Here is a 17,207-nt window from a genome sequence, read left to right as displayed (position 1 = left end):
TGACTCTGAACAAAGCTTTTTACACCAATAAATGAGTTCAGTTAACTGTGTCCTTGTTCTATTGTGCAGACATGTTTGACCCAGCCCTGATTGGTGACAAACCGAAGTGGTACGCTCACCAGCTGCAGCCCATCCACTATCGTGTTTATGATAGCAATTCTCAGCTGGCTGAAGCGCTGAATGTCCCAGTAGAGAAAGAAACAGACTCTGATCCCACTGATGACAGGTTAGTGGGGAGCATAACCCCAGCCACATGATAGTTGCTGCAGATTGCTGGGCTTTTCCTACTTCTCATTTACAGCCTTTTCCTCTAGCTTGCCAGACTGCTGTTTCATTTCTTCTGTCTGGGCAGAATACTGACACTGAAGTAAACTGTCTCATTGCTCATCACAGCAACCTCTTAATGCTTTGCTAATGTCTTCTCAATCCTTCATTTAATGTGATTCTCCATTTTAATTTTCCTGTTTTCTTTTGCTACCTATATGCCACTTGATATTCGCTATTTCTTCCCACCCTAATGCTTTTTTTATTCCATACTGTTCTTTCTCTGGTTATTTCTGTTGCAGTGCTACTAATACTCCCACCCATCCTACCACTCTTTCAAATCTCTACTCAGTGCACATAGCTATGCAAAGCTTGTTGGTACTATCCACTGCCTGAGACCTCCTTGTGTATTCAGTAAAACGGCAGTAAACTCTTTTTGTTATAGTAGTTTTGGCCGTATTTCCCAGAGTTTTGCATCTAGTTTTATTATCCTTCATACTCTGCTAGCCTGTGAGATCTTTCAGGCTTAGACTTGCACATCTTTTACGTTCTACGCAGCACCAGTAGTCCTGACAGAGTGGGACTTATCATTAGTAGGAATGCTTTCACTTGTGATTTCCAGTTCCCTTGAAGTTGTCCTACACATTGCCACTCACACTGAGAGTTAATATGCTACTCCCTGCTCACTTATGCTTGACCTCATGAACTTTGCTGAGAGCCTTTAAATGTCTTCCCATATGTCTCTTGACGTACCTCAAAGTTTTTTCATTTGCACTGACCTTTCATGAAGCTGACTTCTGACTTTTGCCAGAAATTTGTTTGTACAGTCTGTAATATCATGAGATTTTTGAGAGGCTCATAAAAACACTGCTGATTCGCGTCATTCAAACATCAAGCCTTGCTGTTGCTCATATGCTGCCACTCATCTCTCTCTCTCACCTGTTGTGGCAGTGACAGTGTCGACTATGATGACTCAAGTTCCTCATACTCCTCCCTCGGTGACTTTGTCAGTGAGATGATGAAATGTGACATTAATGGCGATACCCCAAGTAAGTAACTCTGAGCTATACTTTCACAAGGTCCACATAGGTTCCTCTTCCCTACTCATCTGCACTCTGGGAAAAAAATGTCTCCTCTAAGTCTCTGAATGAGACTATTGTTCTATTGCACCTTTGCTTTGAGGTAAAAGTGTCCCCCATGTCCTTCTTCAATATCCAGGGGTAGGCTGAAAAAAGACATTTCTTCCACTTATAAACAGTGCCCTCCAAAGGACACTGCAATGAGGAAGACCAGAAATAGGTGCTGCTGAACAAAACTGGCTCACTAGAGCTGGAAACAACCTGCTGCTGCCGCCAGTAAATACTGTACAATATGGGCAGCAGAGCACAAGCTTTCTCCTGCCTCCACAGATTTGTTCTCAGTGCTGGCTTTAATGAGTCGCTCTGCCTTTGTGGGGACAGGAAAATGCCTTCTCTGTAGCTTATGTGGAGGCTGCAGCAATAACATCTCTTGTGAGAGTGGGAAACTCTCACTTTCTTCACTAAACTAAATGTAGGAATGCCAACGCATGTCCTATGTCCCAAGGGCAAGAGGTCATAATCATAAGTTGCAACAAAAAAATTCTGCTTGGACATAAGGAAAAGATCTTCATGGTTAGTGTAGTTAAACAGGTTCTCAGGATCACCGTAGAATGTCAAACCTTGGAGACTTCCAAACTCAGTGGGACAGGACCTGGGCAAACTCCTTTAGCTTTGAAATTATCCTACTTGGAGCAGAGAGTTGGAATAAATGGCCTCCAAAAGCCCTTTACAACCTAAATTTTTATGCAAGTTTGTTCTAATGAGCAGTCCTCGTCTGCTGGGGGTCTTTAGTTAGATGGGCAAAAGACTGAGGAAGGCAGTGTTCTTTAATGCAAAATGATGTGTTTGCAGATGTTGACCCCCTGACTCACGCAGCCCTTGGTGATGCTAGTGAAGTGGAATTTGATGATTTTCAAGAATATTCAGGGGATCTGGATGAACAGGCCATGGACAGTGAAAACTCCCAAGAGAACAACCAGCCTCGTTCAAGTTCCAGTACTACAGCCAGTAGCAGCCCCAGCACTGTCATCCATGGAGTGAATCATGTGTGTACTGAGATGAGTTCAGCCCCAAGATCAGCATGTTAGGATATAAAGAAGGGGAGAATGCACATAGTTCTTTCTGAGAAGGGCAAAAGCTAATAGGACTGTGAAATCATGCACAGATTAAATTGTATGCTCTTTCTGGACTTTCTGAGCAAGGTGGAGTTTACTGGTACCCTCTTATGCTGGGATACAGCACTCTTGTACATAAAAGCTCCCATGCATTGAAAAATGCAGCACTAACAGAGACCAGTGGTCCAGGTTGTGACTGCAGGAATTGCTTTTACAGAGTCAGGAAAAACTTGATGTCTTAGAGGAACAGGGAGTGGGGTGGGGAAACTCATGAATCTGTGGTCGGTTAGGAAGAATGGGAGTTACTCGCATAACCGCCAAACAGGGTAATGGAGAGCCATTCTCCTGAGATAACACTTTCCAGTAAGATCTGTTTTACAGGAGTGAGAACAGTGCACAAATTCTGTAGCGTATATAAAATCCTAGATTAGAGCCACAGATAGTGGGGATGGGGTTGGGACCCAGTAACAAACAGCAAGGACCCTGCAGACTTCTCAGTTTGAAATAATTGTTCTTGTCCTGCCCTTCAGTTGTATGTAACGCAAGTTAGCGAACAGATCAATGATTTGACTGGTCCACAGGAGTCAGCAGATTCAACAGAAATGGAAGAGAAGTTGGTTGCTGGATTTTCAAATCTCCCTTCCTTGTCACTGCAACCAAGCTTTCCCAAGATAAGCTTGGATCGTCGTGAGAGTGACAATGCAGCCGGCAGCATGAGCTCCTCAGAAGGGGTGGTGAGGAAGCGAGAGTATGACAACCCGTACTTCGAGCCACAGTATGGCTTTCCTACGGAGGATGAAGATGATGAGCAGGAAGAGAGCTACACCCCAAGGTTTAACCAGAATCTCAATGGAAGCAGGCAAGTCCTCCTTGTCTCCTGCCCTTCTGAACAGCACTGTTGGGGTTTCCAACTGCCTCTGGTACTTTAATGTTCCTTCGTGCAAATGACTTTTGCACCTGAAATGCATTGTCGATCACTTTCATTTAATATTGGAATTCTGTAAAGCCTTCTGGTTTGAGTAAAAGCATTTGCTCTGCTCCCTCAGTTCCTTGCTTTTCTTTAAGCAGTAGGAGCCAACAGAATTATCAGTTCTTCCTAGAAACATACTTATGGTTGCTTGGTTTTTTTTGATTGTTTTGTTTGTTTGTTTTCTCAAAGCTTTCTCTTTTGCGGGAAAGATAATGCACTGATTGATGACATTGTGATTTCTTGTTATTGCTGTCAAAGCAGAACCCATTCACCCCCAAATCCACTAATGCCCTTTTGCAGACAAGTTTTTAACATGCCCTGAAAGGTAGTAAAAGCCTGAATGCAAAGATAGTTCAATTATCTGTTTTTTCGTTTTTTGTTTCTTAGGTTTTTTGGTTTGTCTTTTTTCCTCTTCCTTTTCTTTTTCTTCTCTTCTTCTTTTTCAACTTTTCCACAAGGGTAAGGGTAGCATGGTGAAAACTGATGAGGAATGAGACCAGCATCACTCTTCCACAGTCATATAACGTGTCGATTTGGGGCGGGAAGGGGGAAAGGTAATAACAGTTGTAATTAATTTCTTTAAAGGTCTCAGAAGTTACTCCGTCCAAACAGTTTAAAACTGGCCAATGATTCTGATGCAGATTCAGATTCCAGGGCCAGCTCCCCGAACTCTACTGTGTCCAACAACAGCAGTGAAGGTTTTGGGGGCATCATGTCTTTTGCAAGTATGTACTAATGAATTCATTAAACTGGTTTTACTTACTGTGTTAGAGTTTTCAGAGCGATGGAGTAGAGGGATAGTTAGTCAAGAGAATGGCTTGGTTGGCAAATAGTTACCAGCTGTTCAGAAGTCATGTTGGGAGCCACGGGACCTATTTAACTTTCAGTGCGAATAACTACTGCTTTATGTGTTTTTCAGTAAGAAGGACTTTGGTTATGTGGCTAAGCCTTTGAGTTACAAGGCACTTTAGGGCACAGATCAGAAATTCTTTCTGTTTCATTTAAACAAAAAAAAAAGTGCAATTTCATGAGGTTGATACAAAAAAAAAATCTCACCGGTGGTATGCCTTCCATGCTACCATGTTGTGTGTTTAGGTACTAACTTAAATTTCTTGACTGTGCTCACTTTCAATTATATTGTAACAATGAAATCTATAGATGTGGGAAAGTAATCTAGAGGTTTTAATGAGGGGACGAAGATACAACCAGTTGAGTCTTGCACTACACTGGTGAGCAGTGCATGAAGTTTGCAGCGGTGGGGAAAGCATAATGGATGTTTCTGGTAAAGTGATTTTTACTGAAATAAGGCTTCAAAAGAAAGAACCAAAGCAAATTTGAATAGTACACTGACATTTTATATTGACATCTTCAAGTGTTAATCAGCTCATTGATTTACATGAGATGCTTTCAGGCTTTCTAAAGGCTTAACCAGATGACAATGTGTTCTTGGGTTCTAAAGATCTGTCTGTACTAGGAAGAACTTTTGTTTTCTCCTAATGAAGGGAAAGCTTCTCTTTTAAGACCACGCTTCTGTGACAGATTTACAGTGTTTCACAGGCCCAGTGCACAATCCTCACTTCAGAATTACATTTTGTAGAGATCTTCCATCATCCTGTTCTCTTTTGTGGCCCCTACCATTCATTTGCTCCTAAAAAGAGGATCAAACTAGAAGACACAGCTGACGTGAGGTTACCTGTTTAAGTGAAGGAGGACAGGTGGATATTGCTGTTACATTTAAGACTCAAAGATACAACAGCAGTGATTGTAACATGAAAGCTAAAAAATATGATTCTGTACAATTTAAAATAATCTGATTAGAGATATGGTTGCAATGTAAATGGGATGACGTTATGCTTGTGAGACTTTTGGGTAATAAAGAAGAGCTTCATCATTAAGCATCTTGAATAAGAAGGTGAATTACTGGAAGTTTAGGAAGTGTGTGCAGTGAACATTAGGCATTTGTTTTTTTCTTCTGTCATAGGCAGTTTGTACAGAAACCACAGCACAAGCTTCAGTTTGTCCAACTTAGCCCTACCAACCAAAGTTGGGAGAGACAAGAACACTCCCTTTCCCAGCCTGAAAGGTAACCGATTTTCCTTTTGTCTTCTACAGCCTTTACAATTCTTGTGACTTGAGAGTCTGAAGTCTTACCCCTAACAGGAATCCTGAGATTGACGCAATTTGGTAGTTTGGGTAGTACCTTTCTTAAGTATCAAGACAGTAAATTCTTTTGATATTTCTTGGTCAGACGTCGTCCCAACAACTGGGCTGTGTTAGGGTGGGAGACTGGTGAGTCTAGCCTGTGTTAATGGATACACTATGAATGTTCATTTTGTTTTGTACTTTGTTTTATTTTTGAGTACTTAGAGTAAAGAATGGGAATCAAGAGGTAGGTCCTACTTTTGTACTGCCGCTGTCTTCCTGATTAGCCTTTGGTAACTTGTTAGAGCAATGATGCTGCATGTGTAAGTGGGGTTAATACCAGCCTCCCATGGAGAATGAAGTTTACGTGGGTTTCAAAAGTGCTTATAGTCTTTTCAGTTCACTCAATAGAAAATTTCTGATCAAAATCAAATTATAACTGTTCTGCAGCTCAGTCGGAGTGAAGATTGATCCCTAACTTCTGTGCACAATCTTTCCATTGGAACATCTCCTGTTTGTCCGCAGTATCATTAAGTAACATGTCTGAATGGGCACTAGAGAGATGACCCTGTTATTGTGAGGAGTTAGACAGCCTGGTCGTCCTTGTACCAGATGTAATAACAGAAGAGTGAGCACGTGCTGGTGTTGTAGTGTTGAGACCTTTTCAGTTGCTAAACTGGGGAAAGGTTTTATTTTACCTTTGGAGTTATTCTAGCTGATTAGAACTTACTGCTTTTAATATGTTGATTTTTTTCATTTATTTTTTCCTCCTCATCATTTTCATCGGTAAAGATTACTTTAATCTGGAAGTGGGAAGGGATGTGGATGAAGGTTGGTATGATGTTTTGCTGACCTTTGACCTTGTAGAAACAAAGGCCAAAAGCTGGTTTTTGTGTTTCTGCTTTGGACTTTGTTTTTGAGACAAGTAATCATTCCCTGTGTGTAAAATGAGGAGGAACAGGACTGGTATGGTGAAAACACTAGCAGAGATTCTGCACAGCTGTTTTTGACAACCTTTTACCAGTTGGTTACATTTTCATGTCCAGTTGCACTGGATAAGAAACATGCTTCGTGTCAGGGTTGTTTCCATGGATAAACTTAATGACTGATGACATGCATTGGAAGAAAACAGTGATGGGGTTTGCCATTCCACGTTCATGCTTTGCGCCTCATCTTCTGCACTTTGGTGTTCTTTTCTTGACTGTCATAGGGTCTTTAATGTTACTATGCAGATATGAGGATGGGATTTTTGTGGAGTAGCTCAGTCTGTTTTATGCATGTGCAAGTGTGTGTGTGTGTATGTTTGTGTTCATTTATGTGTGCATGCTGGCTCACTGGGATTCCCACTGGGCACTTCACTGGTTTTTAGATGTTTTTGTCTCCATTGTAGAGGTATAAAATTGCTGCATTAACTTGTTCTGACCAAGTGTGTGTGGTACCCTGTGTTTCTAACTGTAATGGGAAATGATGCTGGGACTCCATCTCATTGCTGCTGTTTAACCACTTTCCATCTTCCTTTTTAATTTTTATTTCATGCACATCCATTGATATATTTTCCTCAGTGATGCAGATATTTTTGATAGTGCCCTTGAAATATGATGTGTACAGTAATGTCCTTGAAGATGCAATACATTGATTAGTTCCAGGATGCCAAATTTCAAGTCAAGCACTATCTCTGAGATTAATTACCCTGGCCCTTGATGTCTTGGGCTTTCAAGCATCCTTCCTGCTCTAAGCGTCATTTGGGTTTTGTTTTGAGGGAGGGCTGGGAAGAAGCTGCTAGTTGGATTCTTTCAATGCTGATGGTGGGGAGTGTAGACATTGTAGTATACTACTAATTGTATATTTTGTGTCCCAGTATTTGGGTTTAATACTATAATGGAGATTATTACTGAAGCTGGCCCAGTAAGCAATGAAGGTGGGTTCCCTACAGCATGAGCTGTGCATGATATAACAATTTCCAGCATTCCCTGTGCCTGCCTTTGGGCTACCTTTCTCACTGGGTAACCAGTACCACATGATCTATACTAGTCACCCCCAATGCATTATGCTTTTACATATAGTGACTAATTTGAAGATGGTTCTTGCTGTGGAACTGCATGCAGAGCAGCCAAAATTTTCCTGCCTTTCACCTACTGCTCCCATTACCATCTTCTCTTTTTCTCTCTGCATTACTCCCATTACTGTTTTCTGCCGATGTGTGATGCTAGAATATGATATACGCTGCTGCTTTTTGGAGTTTCCATTTTGTTTGAAGTCTGTTACCTGTAATCCAAGTAGGTGTGTTAGCCAACCTTAGCATTGCTTGTTAGTGTCCTGGGACTGGACTGTTTTCCTCCCACCCCTTCCTCTCATCCTGCTTCCTCTCCTCTTTAGGAAACAGACGAGCCCTTGTGGATCAGAAGTCTTCAGTCATTAAACACAGCCCAACAGTGAAGAGAGAGTCTCCATCGCCTCAGGGACGAACTAGCAATTCCAGGTAATATTTTTCATTACCTTTTGAGTATAAAGTGTTGTTAGAGTGGCCTCATACTTGGCCAATGTTTCATCAAAAGTCTAGCTGTTGAATACTAAATAGTACTTCTCTGTGGCCTTAAGCTTGCACATATTTTTGTCCAAGAAGATTCAGTATGGATGGTCTTACTGTTAATAGCACAGATAAATATTTTCCTGTGCTCCAAATGTGTCCTCTTTCTGTCTGAGATCCAAAAGATTCTAGGCCCTTACTTTTACTCAATATTTATTCTTCGTCATTGAATGTGTTCTGAACATGGTAGTCTAGTCAGTCGAGTTTTAATGCAGCATGCAGGGAATCAGCTCAATCATATGAAGCAGTTTGATTCCATGAATTCATGTGGAATGCTTTTCTCAGCCTTGGGAAGGGACTGAGAGTGATGCACGTAAACATTACCTGACCTGTGCCTGTGCTTTCTCCTCCCTTTCCTATGTAGCAGTCATGGGTAGCGTGAAATTTCCTTTAAGCTGCTATGACTGGGAGGCAAGCAAGAATGGTAACTGCAGTTCACACTGGGGAAATGCAGCATGTTGTGCAGGATTTCCCTTCTTCTTACCATTCCCTCCCCTGTGGCAAAAAAAACTGAAGCAGTGCCCAGGGCAAGGCTGCTGCAGTAGTGCTGTTAGTAGTGCTGTGCTTCCTCTTTCGAGGAAAGCCTGCAGGTCAGACAAGGCTGCTGTCAGAGAAGGTTGTGGCATAGAGGATTCCTGTGGATTCCGAGAAGTGTGGTGAAGGTGAGAAGTAGAGCGGTAGCTAGAGGGACTAGAGGTAAATATGATTACAACTTATTATAGGAAAAGAAAATAAAATATTTGATTCTATAGCTACAGAACAGAGCTTTGGCTGTGTGTGGTTATGTTAGCAGCAGACTAGATTTGAGCTTCTTTCCTTTGGTAGGAAATGCATTTCTGCGTGTGTCTCAGCCATACCTCTTTTCCTATGCAAGCCAAGGTAAGCAGAGGGCTAACTTTTGCCTGCTTCCTCTTAAATCCATCAGTGAGAACCAGCAGTTCCTGAAGGAGGTGGTACACAATGTTCTCGATGGGCAAGGTGTTGGCTGGTTGAACATGAAGAGAGTCCGACGTCTGCTGGAGAGTGAGCAGCTCCGTGTCTTTGTACTAAGCAAGCTGAATCGCACGATCCAGTCAGAAGAAGATACTCGACAGGATGTCATACAGGATGTGGTCAGTGCTGAACTCAGCAGGGTCCTCACACCTGGTATCTGCTGAGGCGCTATTTGTAGAAAGTTTTTGTTAAATTGCCTCCTAGGAGCTGATGTTACAGTAGTTTTGGAATTTATGTTCTTGAGTTACTATCTCACTTCTGGCACAGTGACACTGATGGGCTTTTTGTTGCAGGAGGTCAGCCGCAAGGTTTATAAAGGTATGCTGGACTTGCTGAAGTGTACCGTGCTGAGCCTGGAGCAGTCATACGCAAATGCTGGCCTGGGAGGCATGGCCAGTGTTTTTGGCCTGCTAGAGATAGCACACACTCACTATTACAACAAAGGTAAAGAAAAGCCTTTATGCGAATACAGTGTTTGTGAATCAGACAAGATCCTTATTGTGAAGGTAGCTGTTTTGTGGCTTCTGATATTTCAGGGGTTTTATGACACTTTCAAAATAGGTGAGAACTGGACCATTGTTACTGAAGTCACTAAGTACTCTTGGAAAGTCTGACAACACTTCTTTATTTTTCAGATTTTTCTTAAAATCTCATTCTTAATGCAAAATTAGAAAATGCATGCATAAGGAAAAAGAACAAAAGATGACAAAAAGCTGCCTCTCTGCTTCATATCTGACTCAGGTGTAATCTCAAATGATGAAAAGCTATGTATTTCATAGTAGCGGAGGGGTAACATCTGCTAAACACCTTATAGTTGGTGTTCTGGGTGGCTTTTCTTCAGAGGTGTTGTGAGTTGGCTTAGATGCCCTGTGGGTTACAGGTGTTCATTTCCAGTTGCGTTAGAATGCTGTGGAAGGTGAGGAAGGCTATTGTAGCATACCAGTCGTGACTGGGGGGAATTAGGCCAATCTTGGTAATTGTCAACCTTTTAGTCTGACACTGATTGTAAGCAAAGTTACAGAGTGGCTGATGTAAAACTCAGTGGTGTTAGAGTGAAGAAGTCTTGCCAACATAATGCCAGATGCCATAATTTGATGGTAAATAGAGTTTACCCAGTAAGTTAATTGTGGTCACAGTAGACAAAATTTTACGTAAGCTTTTAAAGCCTTGATACATCTTTGAAGAACTTCTCTCACTATTGCATAACATCATGATTCATAGTCACATTTTAGCTACTTAGTATGTTTTCAAAGAGTTGATGCAGATATTTCTAGAAATGTTTTATAGACAGTATTTCTTTTTCCAAAGCGTTCTGTTCTGTTCAGTTTGCAAATGATGTATACTATTTGAACAGCACATGATGCATATAAGTTATTTGTCTAGAGGAAACTGAATCTTAATAAAACATGATTGTGAATAACTTATTTTAATATGGCCAAACTAAGGACTGATATTTAGGACCAAGGACAGTTTGCAATAATAGCAGCATTGGGAACTATGTCCTAGGAAGCAGTGTCTCTGAAAATGGCAGCTATGTGTGAACTTCCCGCTGTTTACTGTGTCTCTAAAAGCTGGAGAGGGGGGCACTGTGTAAAGCTGGGATCGGGGTGTGGCTATTGTATTGTCTCCAGATGTGTCACTAACAAGACCCAGAGCTGAGGTAGTGCTTCCAGTTCTGATCATCACATCTTGAAAAATTGAGGAGGTTTCTGAAATGACCTACAAAGAACTGGGAAAACACCTTTGCTCTGAAACATGGAGGTGTTCAGTCTGTTGAATGTTTGGTGTTGATTGTTTTCAATTATTATCCAAATGGAAAGGTTATAGCAGTAAGGCGCGGAATGACCTTACAACCCTTGAAGTTTTAAGGAAGGTATGCATTTATTTACGACGCTGGACACACGGGGAATCATTTCACCTAATGCGTGTGTAAAATTACAGTACCTGTGAGTTTGGTTAAATGCAGTAAAGCGTTACATATTCATGAAAGTTTTAGGAATGCCTCTATGTATTCATAACCTGTCCCCGAGAAGGCGGTTCTTATTACAATGAGTTCTGGGAGACCATTTCCATAGTCTCCACCTCCGGCTCCTCCTGGTTGCAGCTGCACAGTGATCGTGAACCCGGGTCCTCTTTCTCTGTACAGGGTCACCTTTGGTTCAATGTGATGAGTTGGTTAGGTCTCAGACTGCTGAGCTGGTTAAAACTGGCGTATCTCCTGTCCTGTGCCCAGGTTTCTGTAATCTAGTTCACTCAAGGATGCACCAAGGATGCACCCAAGGATTATTATTTTTGCAAGGCGTCAGTGAAGTCCTGTTTTTCGTACAATAAGTTACACGGAGTTAAGCAAGGCTAGGCAAGAGTTATGTGACTTAAAGGGTTAGCTCTCTAAGCGTCTTTAGTGATGTGGTGTAGGGTTAGTTCCTTGAGTGTCAAGTGTTAGTTTTTAAATGTTAATTAGTTAATTGTCAATTCCCAGTATCAGCAGAATCTTTAATCTACTGGACAGAGATACCACAAGGTCTACTGGTATGACAAATTTAGATATTAGGGTATGAAATTGTGACTATTAGCCTCATCAGCTATTGAAACAATTTGTGCAGGTTTGCAGAAGGGCCTTTACAGAAAACCTGATTTTAATTATTATGTTTTGAAAGTTTTGCTGTAATTCAAACTGTGAATTTTGGTACAGTGAAAAATCCGAACTGCCGTTGGGGATATATGGTTATAGGAAGTCTCGGAGAATGATGGAAGAGCTATAGCTGATTCTTTTTTTTCTTAACCGAAGTTTCATTTAGTGTTACCCATCAAAGATGATTGTATTTGTCATCTTTTCATTGTGAGAGGGGCTTGCTTATATTCTAGAAATAATATTCTTGGTAGTTTAGGCAGAGTTGTTTAATTTTGCACAACTCAGCAGAAGAGATACTACAGTTACTGTGTCAAAGAAGATTCCTAGGTTTCAAACATAGAGGCGGGAGATAATTTGAGTATCCTTAAACCAGCATTCTGGCTTTCTCCTCTACTGTTTCCACCAGTGTGTCAGACTATCTGCAAGCCGTGGTGACCTATGGGAACAAATGTGGGACTGAGCTGTTTCAGTGCCAGGCTTAATTATTTAGGTGAGACCATCTGTCTCATCTTCCTCTTCCTGCTCTTATTTCCTTTTTCCTTATGGGTTTTTTTCTCTTTTCTTTTCTTTTTTTTTTTTTTCTTTAAAGAACCAGAGAAAAGAAAACGAAGCCCAACGGATGGATCTATCACTCCAGTTGGCAAGGATCCTGCATCATCTCCAAGAGTGGAGCCAAAACCTGCAATGCAGCTGCCTGTACCTCATCTGATGCCAAAGGCACCAAGCCCTGCAGGCAAAGGGCCAAGGGAGTTTGACACAAGGAGTCTAAAGGAAGAAAATTTTATTGCTTCCATTGGTGTGTATTGAGGTGCAGGTGAAGTGCAGGAGGGGTTTCTGTTTTAGCATTAGGTTCTATTTGCATTCTCTCCATTTTGACACACAACATTGCTGCTGTAACATGCTTCATTTACACTTTGGATCACAAGGAACAATCATATGTGTTTTCACTCTGCTCTTGGATTATGTATCCAGGGCAGTTTTCTCCCAGAAGCTTTCTAAACTTAATTGTTTCTGAACTTCATTACGCTTTAGACAACTTTAGTTTTTGTTCTGTGACTCATGTTTACAAGCAACAGGAAATGGCAAAAGAGAAACAGGGCCAGCAGGATTTTGTAAAAGGGCAACTTTGGAAGGGACTATATGAAACAAAAGTTTTCTAATAATTGCTGACTACCTGTGGATTATGTAGATTGCATCCTGTCAGAAGTGGAACCCAGGATCTGCTGATTGTTAATAAAAACTACCCAAAAGATTTTAGCAGTAGTGTGACAGTTTCAGTGAGCAGGACTGATGGATCTTCCTTCTATGCAATAGCAAATAGAATGCATGTCCTAAACAGCATCTGCTAGGCTGGTCACTAGAAATTTTCCCAGTCTGATTTCTTAGCTGATATAGCTTTTCTCTCTGTCTGTAAGAATGTTAGGGATAGGCTTTAAAGTGTTCTCCCTCTGTAAATCCCTTTTTAGGTAAAAGGGGCTGGAGGGAGTAAGAAAATAAAAATTTGGTTGGATCCAACCTGCTGTGGATTGTGAACAAGAGAAGAGTATTGTCAGCGTATGAGAGAAATTCTTTGTCAACTCTAAAAATATATCATGTTAAATTTTAGCTGTTGCTTCTTTTAGCCTGTTAAAATAAGTTTTAATGGAATCATCAATCTACTGTGAGGCTGTACCTGCAGTGTGGGGCATAAGACAAGAGAATGTGTGTATTGGGCAGTTTTGTGGCAGGAGTGCAGACCTTCTTCTTAAATCCACCTCATAGCTGCAGGCTGAGTGGTGTCAAGTCCTTCTGAACTGACACTAAACCCCTCTGACTTGTTTCCACAGGTAATTTATGGAGGCAGTTGCTCGGAAACTAATCTTGCACACTATTTGAAAATCTATCAAGGAGCTAAAAGAGATTCAGATTTCCAGCATTTCAGTTTAGTGGTTTCGTTTGCTCTGGGTACTTCATTTATTTTCTTTAGAAAAGAGAAAAAAAGAAAGTATGCTTCAGATACCACTAAGAATAAAACATGCTAGGCTAGTGTTCTTAAAAATGAAGAGAGATCTTTGGATTACTGAGACTGCTTCTTTCCCTCAGATGAAATTAAAGCCTCACAGAAATGGAAATTGTAGAAATCAGTCCATGTTTGTGAAGCATCATAAGAAGTGCTTTTCAAAAGAAGTGCTATGTTATGTTATGTTAACCACTGTTGCCAGAATATTATCCTTAAGCAATTCACAGTGTTCAAGGACGGGCAACAGGTAAATTCTTATTTGTGGTTCTGGTGCTCTAATGATTTCCACTTGTCTTCTATGGAACTAAGTTAGAAGAAGAATGTGGTTCCACCAAAACAGATCAAAGTTTGAAGAATTTCAGTGTTTTTTTCTGAAGCCTTGTTATTCTAACTGGTTTTGTCTGTCACCAAGAACCACAAACTAGTATGCAAGTCAGTCTTTAAGAAATTGCTGTGACAACAGCGTAGTGTCTGTGTTCATCTGATGCTTGAGATGTAGAAGTAAAGGGAATTTCTGTTGTGTTGCAGGAAGATAATTTAAAGCTGCTTGGCTACTATACTTCCTTTATGTTCTGTTATGGAAGCTTCAGTATATGGCAGTTCTTTGGATACACAGGACCAGAGTTAGTCATGGCTAGGCTGAAATTCCTTCTGTAGTGTAGTGAAATGCAGACTTTTTCATTCAAAGTAACTTCTTTAGGGAAGAAGCATTTGGTAAACATTTACATGTTGTGAAAATAACAGTATTTATAAGCAATTTCATTTAAACATGAGAGAAAATGTGTTTATGTGAAGATGATCTAATACTGAAACACGTTGCCTGGAAAGGCTGTGGATTCTCCTTCTGTAGAGATAGTGAACACATGGCTGGACATGGTCCTGTGGCGGCCTGCTCTAGCTGACCCTGCTTTGAGTGGGGAGGTTTGACTAGATGGTCTCCAGAGCTCCTTTCGAACCTCAGTGGATCTTTGATTCTCTGAAGTTTGGAAGGTTCTTACAACCTTATGTATAACTGAAGCTCTCAACAAATCTGTTGGTGTTGTATGGACAAAATACAAATTGGGCTGCTAACCTTTTGACCTAGTTACAAGAGAAAATACTAGAGTAAAAAGTAAGTCATCAGCATGATGGAGTAAAACGATGTGCAACACTGTTTGCAGTAGCCATGCCTAAAGTGTATGTTAGTGTGGCAATTAACTGCATCTCTCAGATCTAAAGGTATAGTAGCTGAATGTGCGTGGATTTCTTGATCTGCAGGAACAACAGCCAGGAGGTTCACAGAATTTTCCAAAGTTCAGGGTGGATGTGTTCCTGCTTGACCCCCTTTTCTTGTTCATTTTTCAGAAAGTTTATGGTCTCTTGTGTACCTATGAAGTATGTAGGATGCTCCATTGTAACAGGGAAAGCTGTTCGTATTCAAAATTCTTATTTCTGGGTTGAAGAGGGATGGGGTTTTATCAGTTGAGAATTGGTCTTTTCTGTGCTTTAATACCTAATTGCTTAGCTAGGAAAATAATTGTGAAGATTATGCTTCTGCTACCTTGTTTCCTGAAAGATCACCAGTTATTTGCTTACTTCTGAGGTTCTTGTCTTCCAGGGTCCTTGGTCATTGCCTGTAGTGTTGGCCTTTTGTTAGGACACTGGTTGCTTTAAAGTTGATAGTTAATAGTTTCCCCATTTATGCTAGTGATTAATTTGGTTTTGTGGCATACTTGCTGGAACTGTTAATGAAAATGTCAGTACTTACTGAAGTTACCATTACTACTTTTAAAATACTTGCTTAATGCTGACAGATGACTTTGACAGTTTTTTGAAGCAGATATCTAGTTTGTCTACATTGGATCCTTTCTCGACTTGCTGTCCTGTTTACTTCAGACTCGTAACAAAGTCACAGGCATAGTATTTTCTGCCCCTTGAGTTTTTTGGAGGTTTCCCTTTTACTCTTTGACAAAGTAGTTGAGAGTAAAATCTAGGGTGTTTTTAATGTGCTAGGATATACTCTACCCTGGATTAGCGAGCAAGTCAGCTAAAAGTAATTTAATGACAGGTATTGTAGCTTTCAGCCTGCTGTTTTTTGATATGAAGCCAGATAGACTGAGCACTTAATAGACCAGATGTTTTGAAGGCCCTTTAACAAACAAATTCAATACATCTTAAAGAGACTGTTATATGTGTCAGTGTGTACTCAGCTAGATAAGCCTGTAGGATGCTGTTTGGATCCATGAGCAGTTTCATCCTATCCATATGTGTACTTATGCAAGTTGAAGGAACATCCATCAATCATGAAGCAGATAGAGAAATCAATTGGTTAGAGCTGTCTTTCTGGCTTTTCCTCCCTTGCTACATTTGCCTTGCTCCTGATACATTTAATGATAATACTTTGGAGCCTTCCTCCACACTTGTAACACTTTTTGAATTTTTTTTTCAGTAGGCATTTTGCTAAATGGAGCTTTTTTAGAGCCTGCCTTGCCCTAATTTCTGCCATTTGCAGGGTGGGATGGGGTTCTGACATACTTCAAGTGACCTTTTAGTTGCTCAGCAGGTTTCCCTGAAAAGCAGGAGAAAAACATTGTACTTCTTTTTCCTTCCCTTTGCCTCTGCTGCTTTTCTAAGAGTATCTTCCTCTGTAGCATTCCCAGCTTTAACCGTGCTAGTGAGAGGGGACAGTGCCCAGCATTGAGCGTCAGTTCAGCACATCAGCTTGTCATGTTTCTTTTGGCCAACCTGGAATGATCTGATGTTTCTGAGCAGAGAGGTTGACTGTGTTTCAAAGGGTTGGGGAATGTGAGTGACAGAAAAGTGCAAGTGCCGTGTCACTGTTATGTCTCAGGGCTAAGCTTCAAATGGAGACAGTGCACGCAGGCTTCAGACTTCCTCTTTTCTCTGCATCGTATCACCTTCTGGAATTCCTTGACTTGGAGTGTTGTGACCTAATTTGAATTTTGGATGCAGAGAAGTTCAGCTTTTTGCACATAGGACTGGTTGATAGGCAGAGCCAAGTGTTCACTGACAATGCTGTCAGCTCAACAATAACTTGTTGTACTTGTAAACTTTGATAATTTTTAAGTAATTGGTTAAATAATGTGTTAAGCTGCTGTGGAATTGCTGCTGCTGTTTTTGTGCCTTTTCCTTTCGATGGTATAAACTAGAGGCATTAAAATGTTCCTGTTACTTAGAGCTTCTGTGATGTCTACATTTTGGAGGAATAAATATGTGACAATCTTAAAGGCTTTTCTCAGGAAAGATGATTAATTACTTTATATGTGGTCATAATAGCTGTTTTTCCTTAGTTGGTTCACTGTGTGAAGTCATCTCTGACATTTGAATTCTGTAAATGAGAGATGATGCAGTGCTTTATTCCTGACATTGATTTCTCGTAAAATGGTGTTAATTAACGTTTCACCCAATAGTTGTTTTAAATTTCTA

At 40.7% G+C, this 17,207-nt stretch overlaps 1 protein-coding gene across 24 annotated transcripts in view; it reads left to right on the top strand.

Moving 5' to 3' along the window:
- MADD (MAP kinase activating death domain) overlaps positions 1–17,207 on the top strand; it is a 74,961-nt gene that overhangs the window by 26,412 nt on the left and 31,342 nt on the right. For 8 of the 24 annotated variants that reach the window (XM_065838700.2, XM_065838684.2, XM_065838690.2 and 5 more), the window contains 11 exons: positions 70–226; positions 1,213–1,313; positions 2,196–2,389; positions 2,989–3,317; positions 4,014–4,153; positions 5,410–5,511; positions 7,429–7,488; positions 7,947–8,049; positions 9,083–9,269; positions 9,444–9,594; positions 12,372–12,578. In XM_065838700.2, coding sequence (XP_065694772.1) covers positions 70–226; positions 1,213–1,313; positions 2,196–2,389; positions 2,989–3,317; positions 4,014–4,153; positions 5,410–5,511; positions 7,429–7,488; positions 7,947–8,049; positions 9,083–9,269; positions 9,444–9,594; positions 12,372–12,578 — 1,731 coding nt within the window. The remainder of the gene's footprint in view (positions 1–69; positions 227–1,212; positions 1,314–2,195; positions 2,390–2,988; positions 3,318–4,013; positions 4,154–5,409; positions 5,512–7,428; positions 7,489–7,946; positions 8,050–9,082; positions 9,270–9,443; positions 9,595–12,371; positions 12,579–17,207) is intronic. The other 16 variants (XM_065838706.2, XM_065838703.2, XM_065838702.2 and 13 more) reach the window with 4 other exon arrangements.

Source organism: Patagioenas fasciata, chromosome 5 (genome assembly GCF_037038585.1).
Source record: "Patagioenas fasciata isolate bPatFas1 chromosome 5, bPatFas1.hap1, whole genome shotgun sequence".
Classification (NCBI taxonomy): Eukaryota; Metazoa; Chordata; class Aves; order Columbiformes; family Columbidae; genus Patagioenas; species Patagioenas fasciata.
This window is presented reverse-complemented; position numbering and strand designations above follow the sequence as displayed.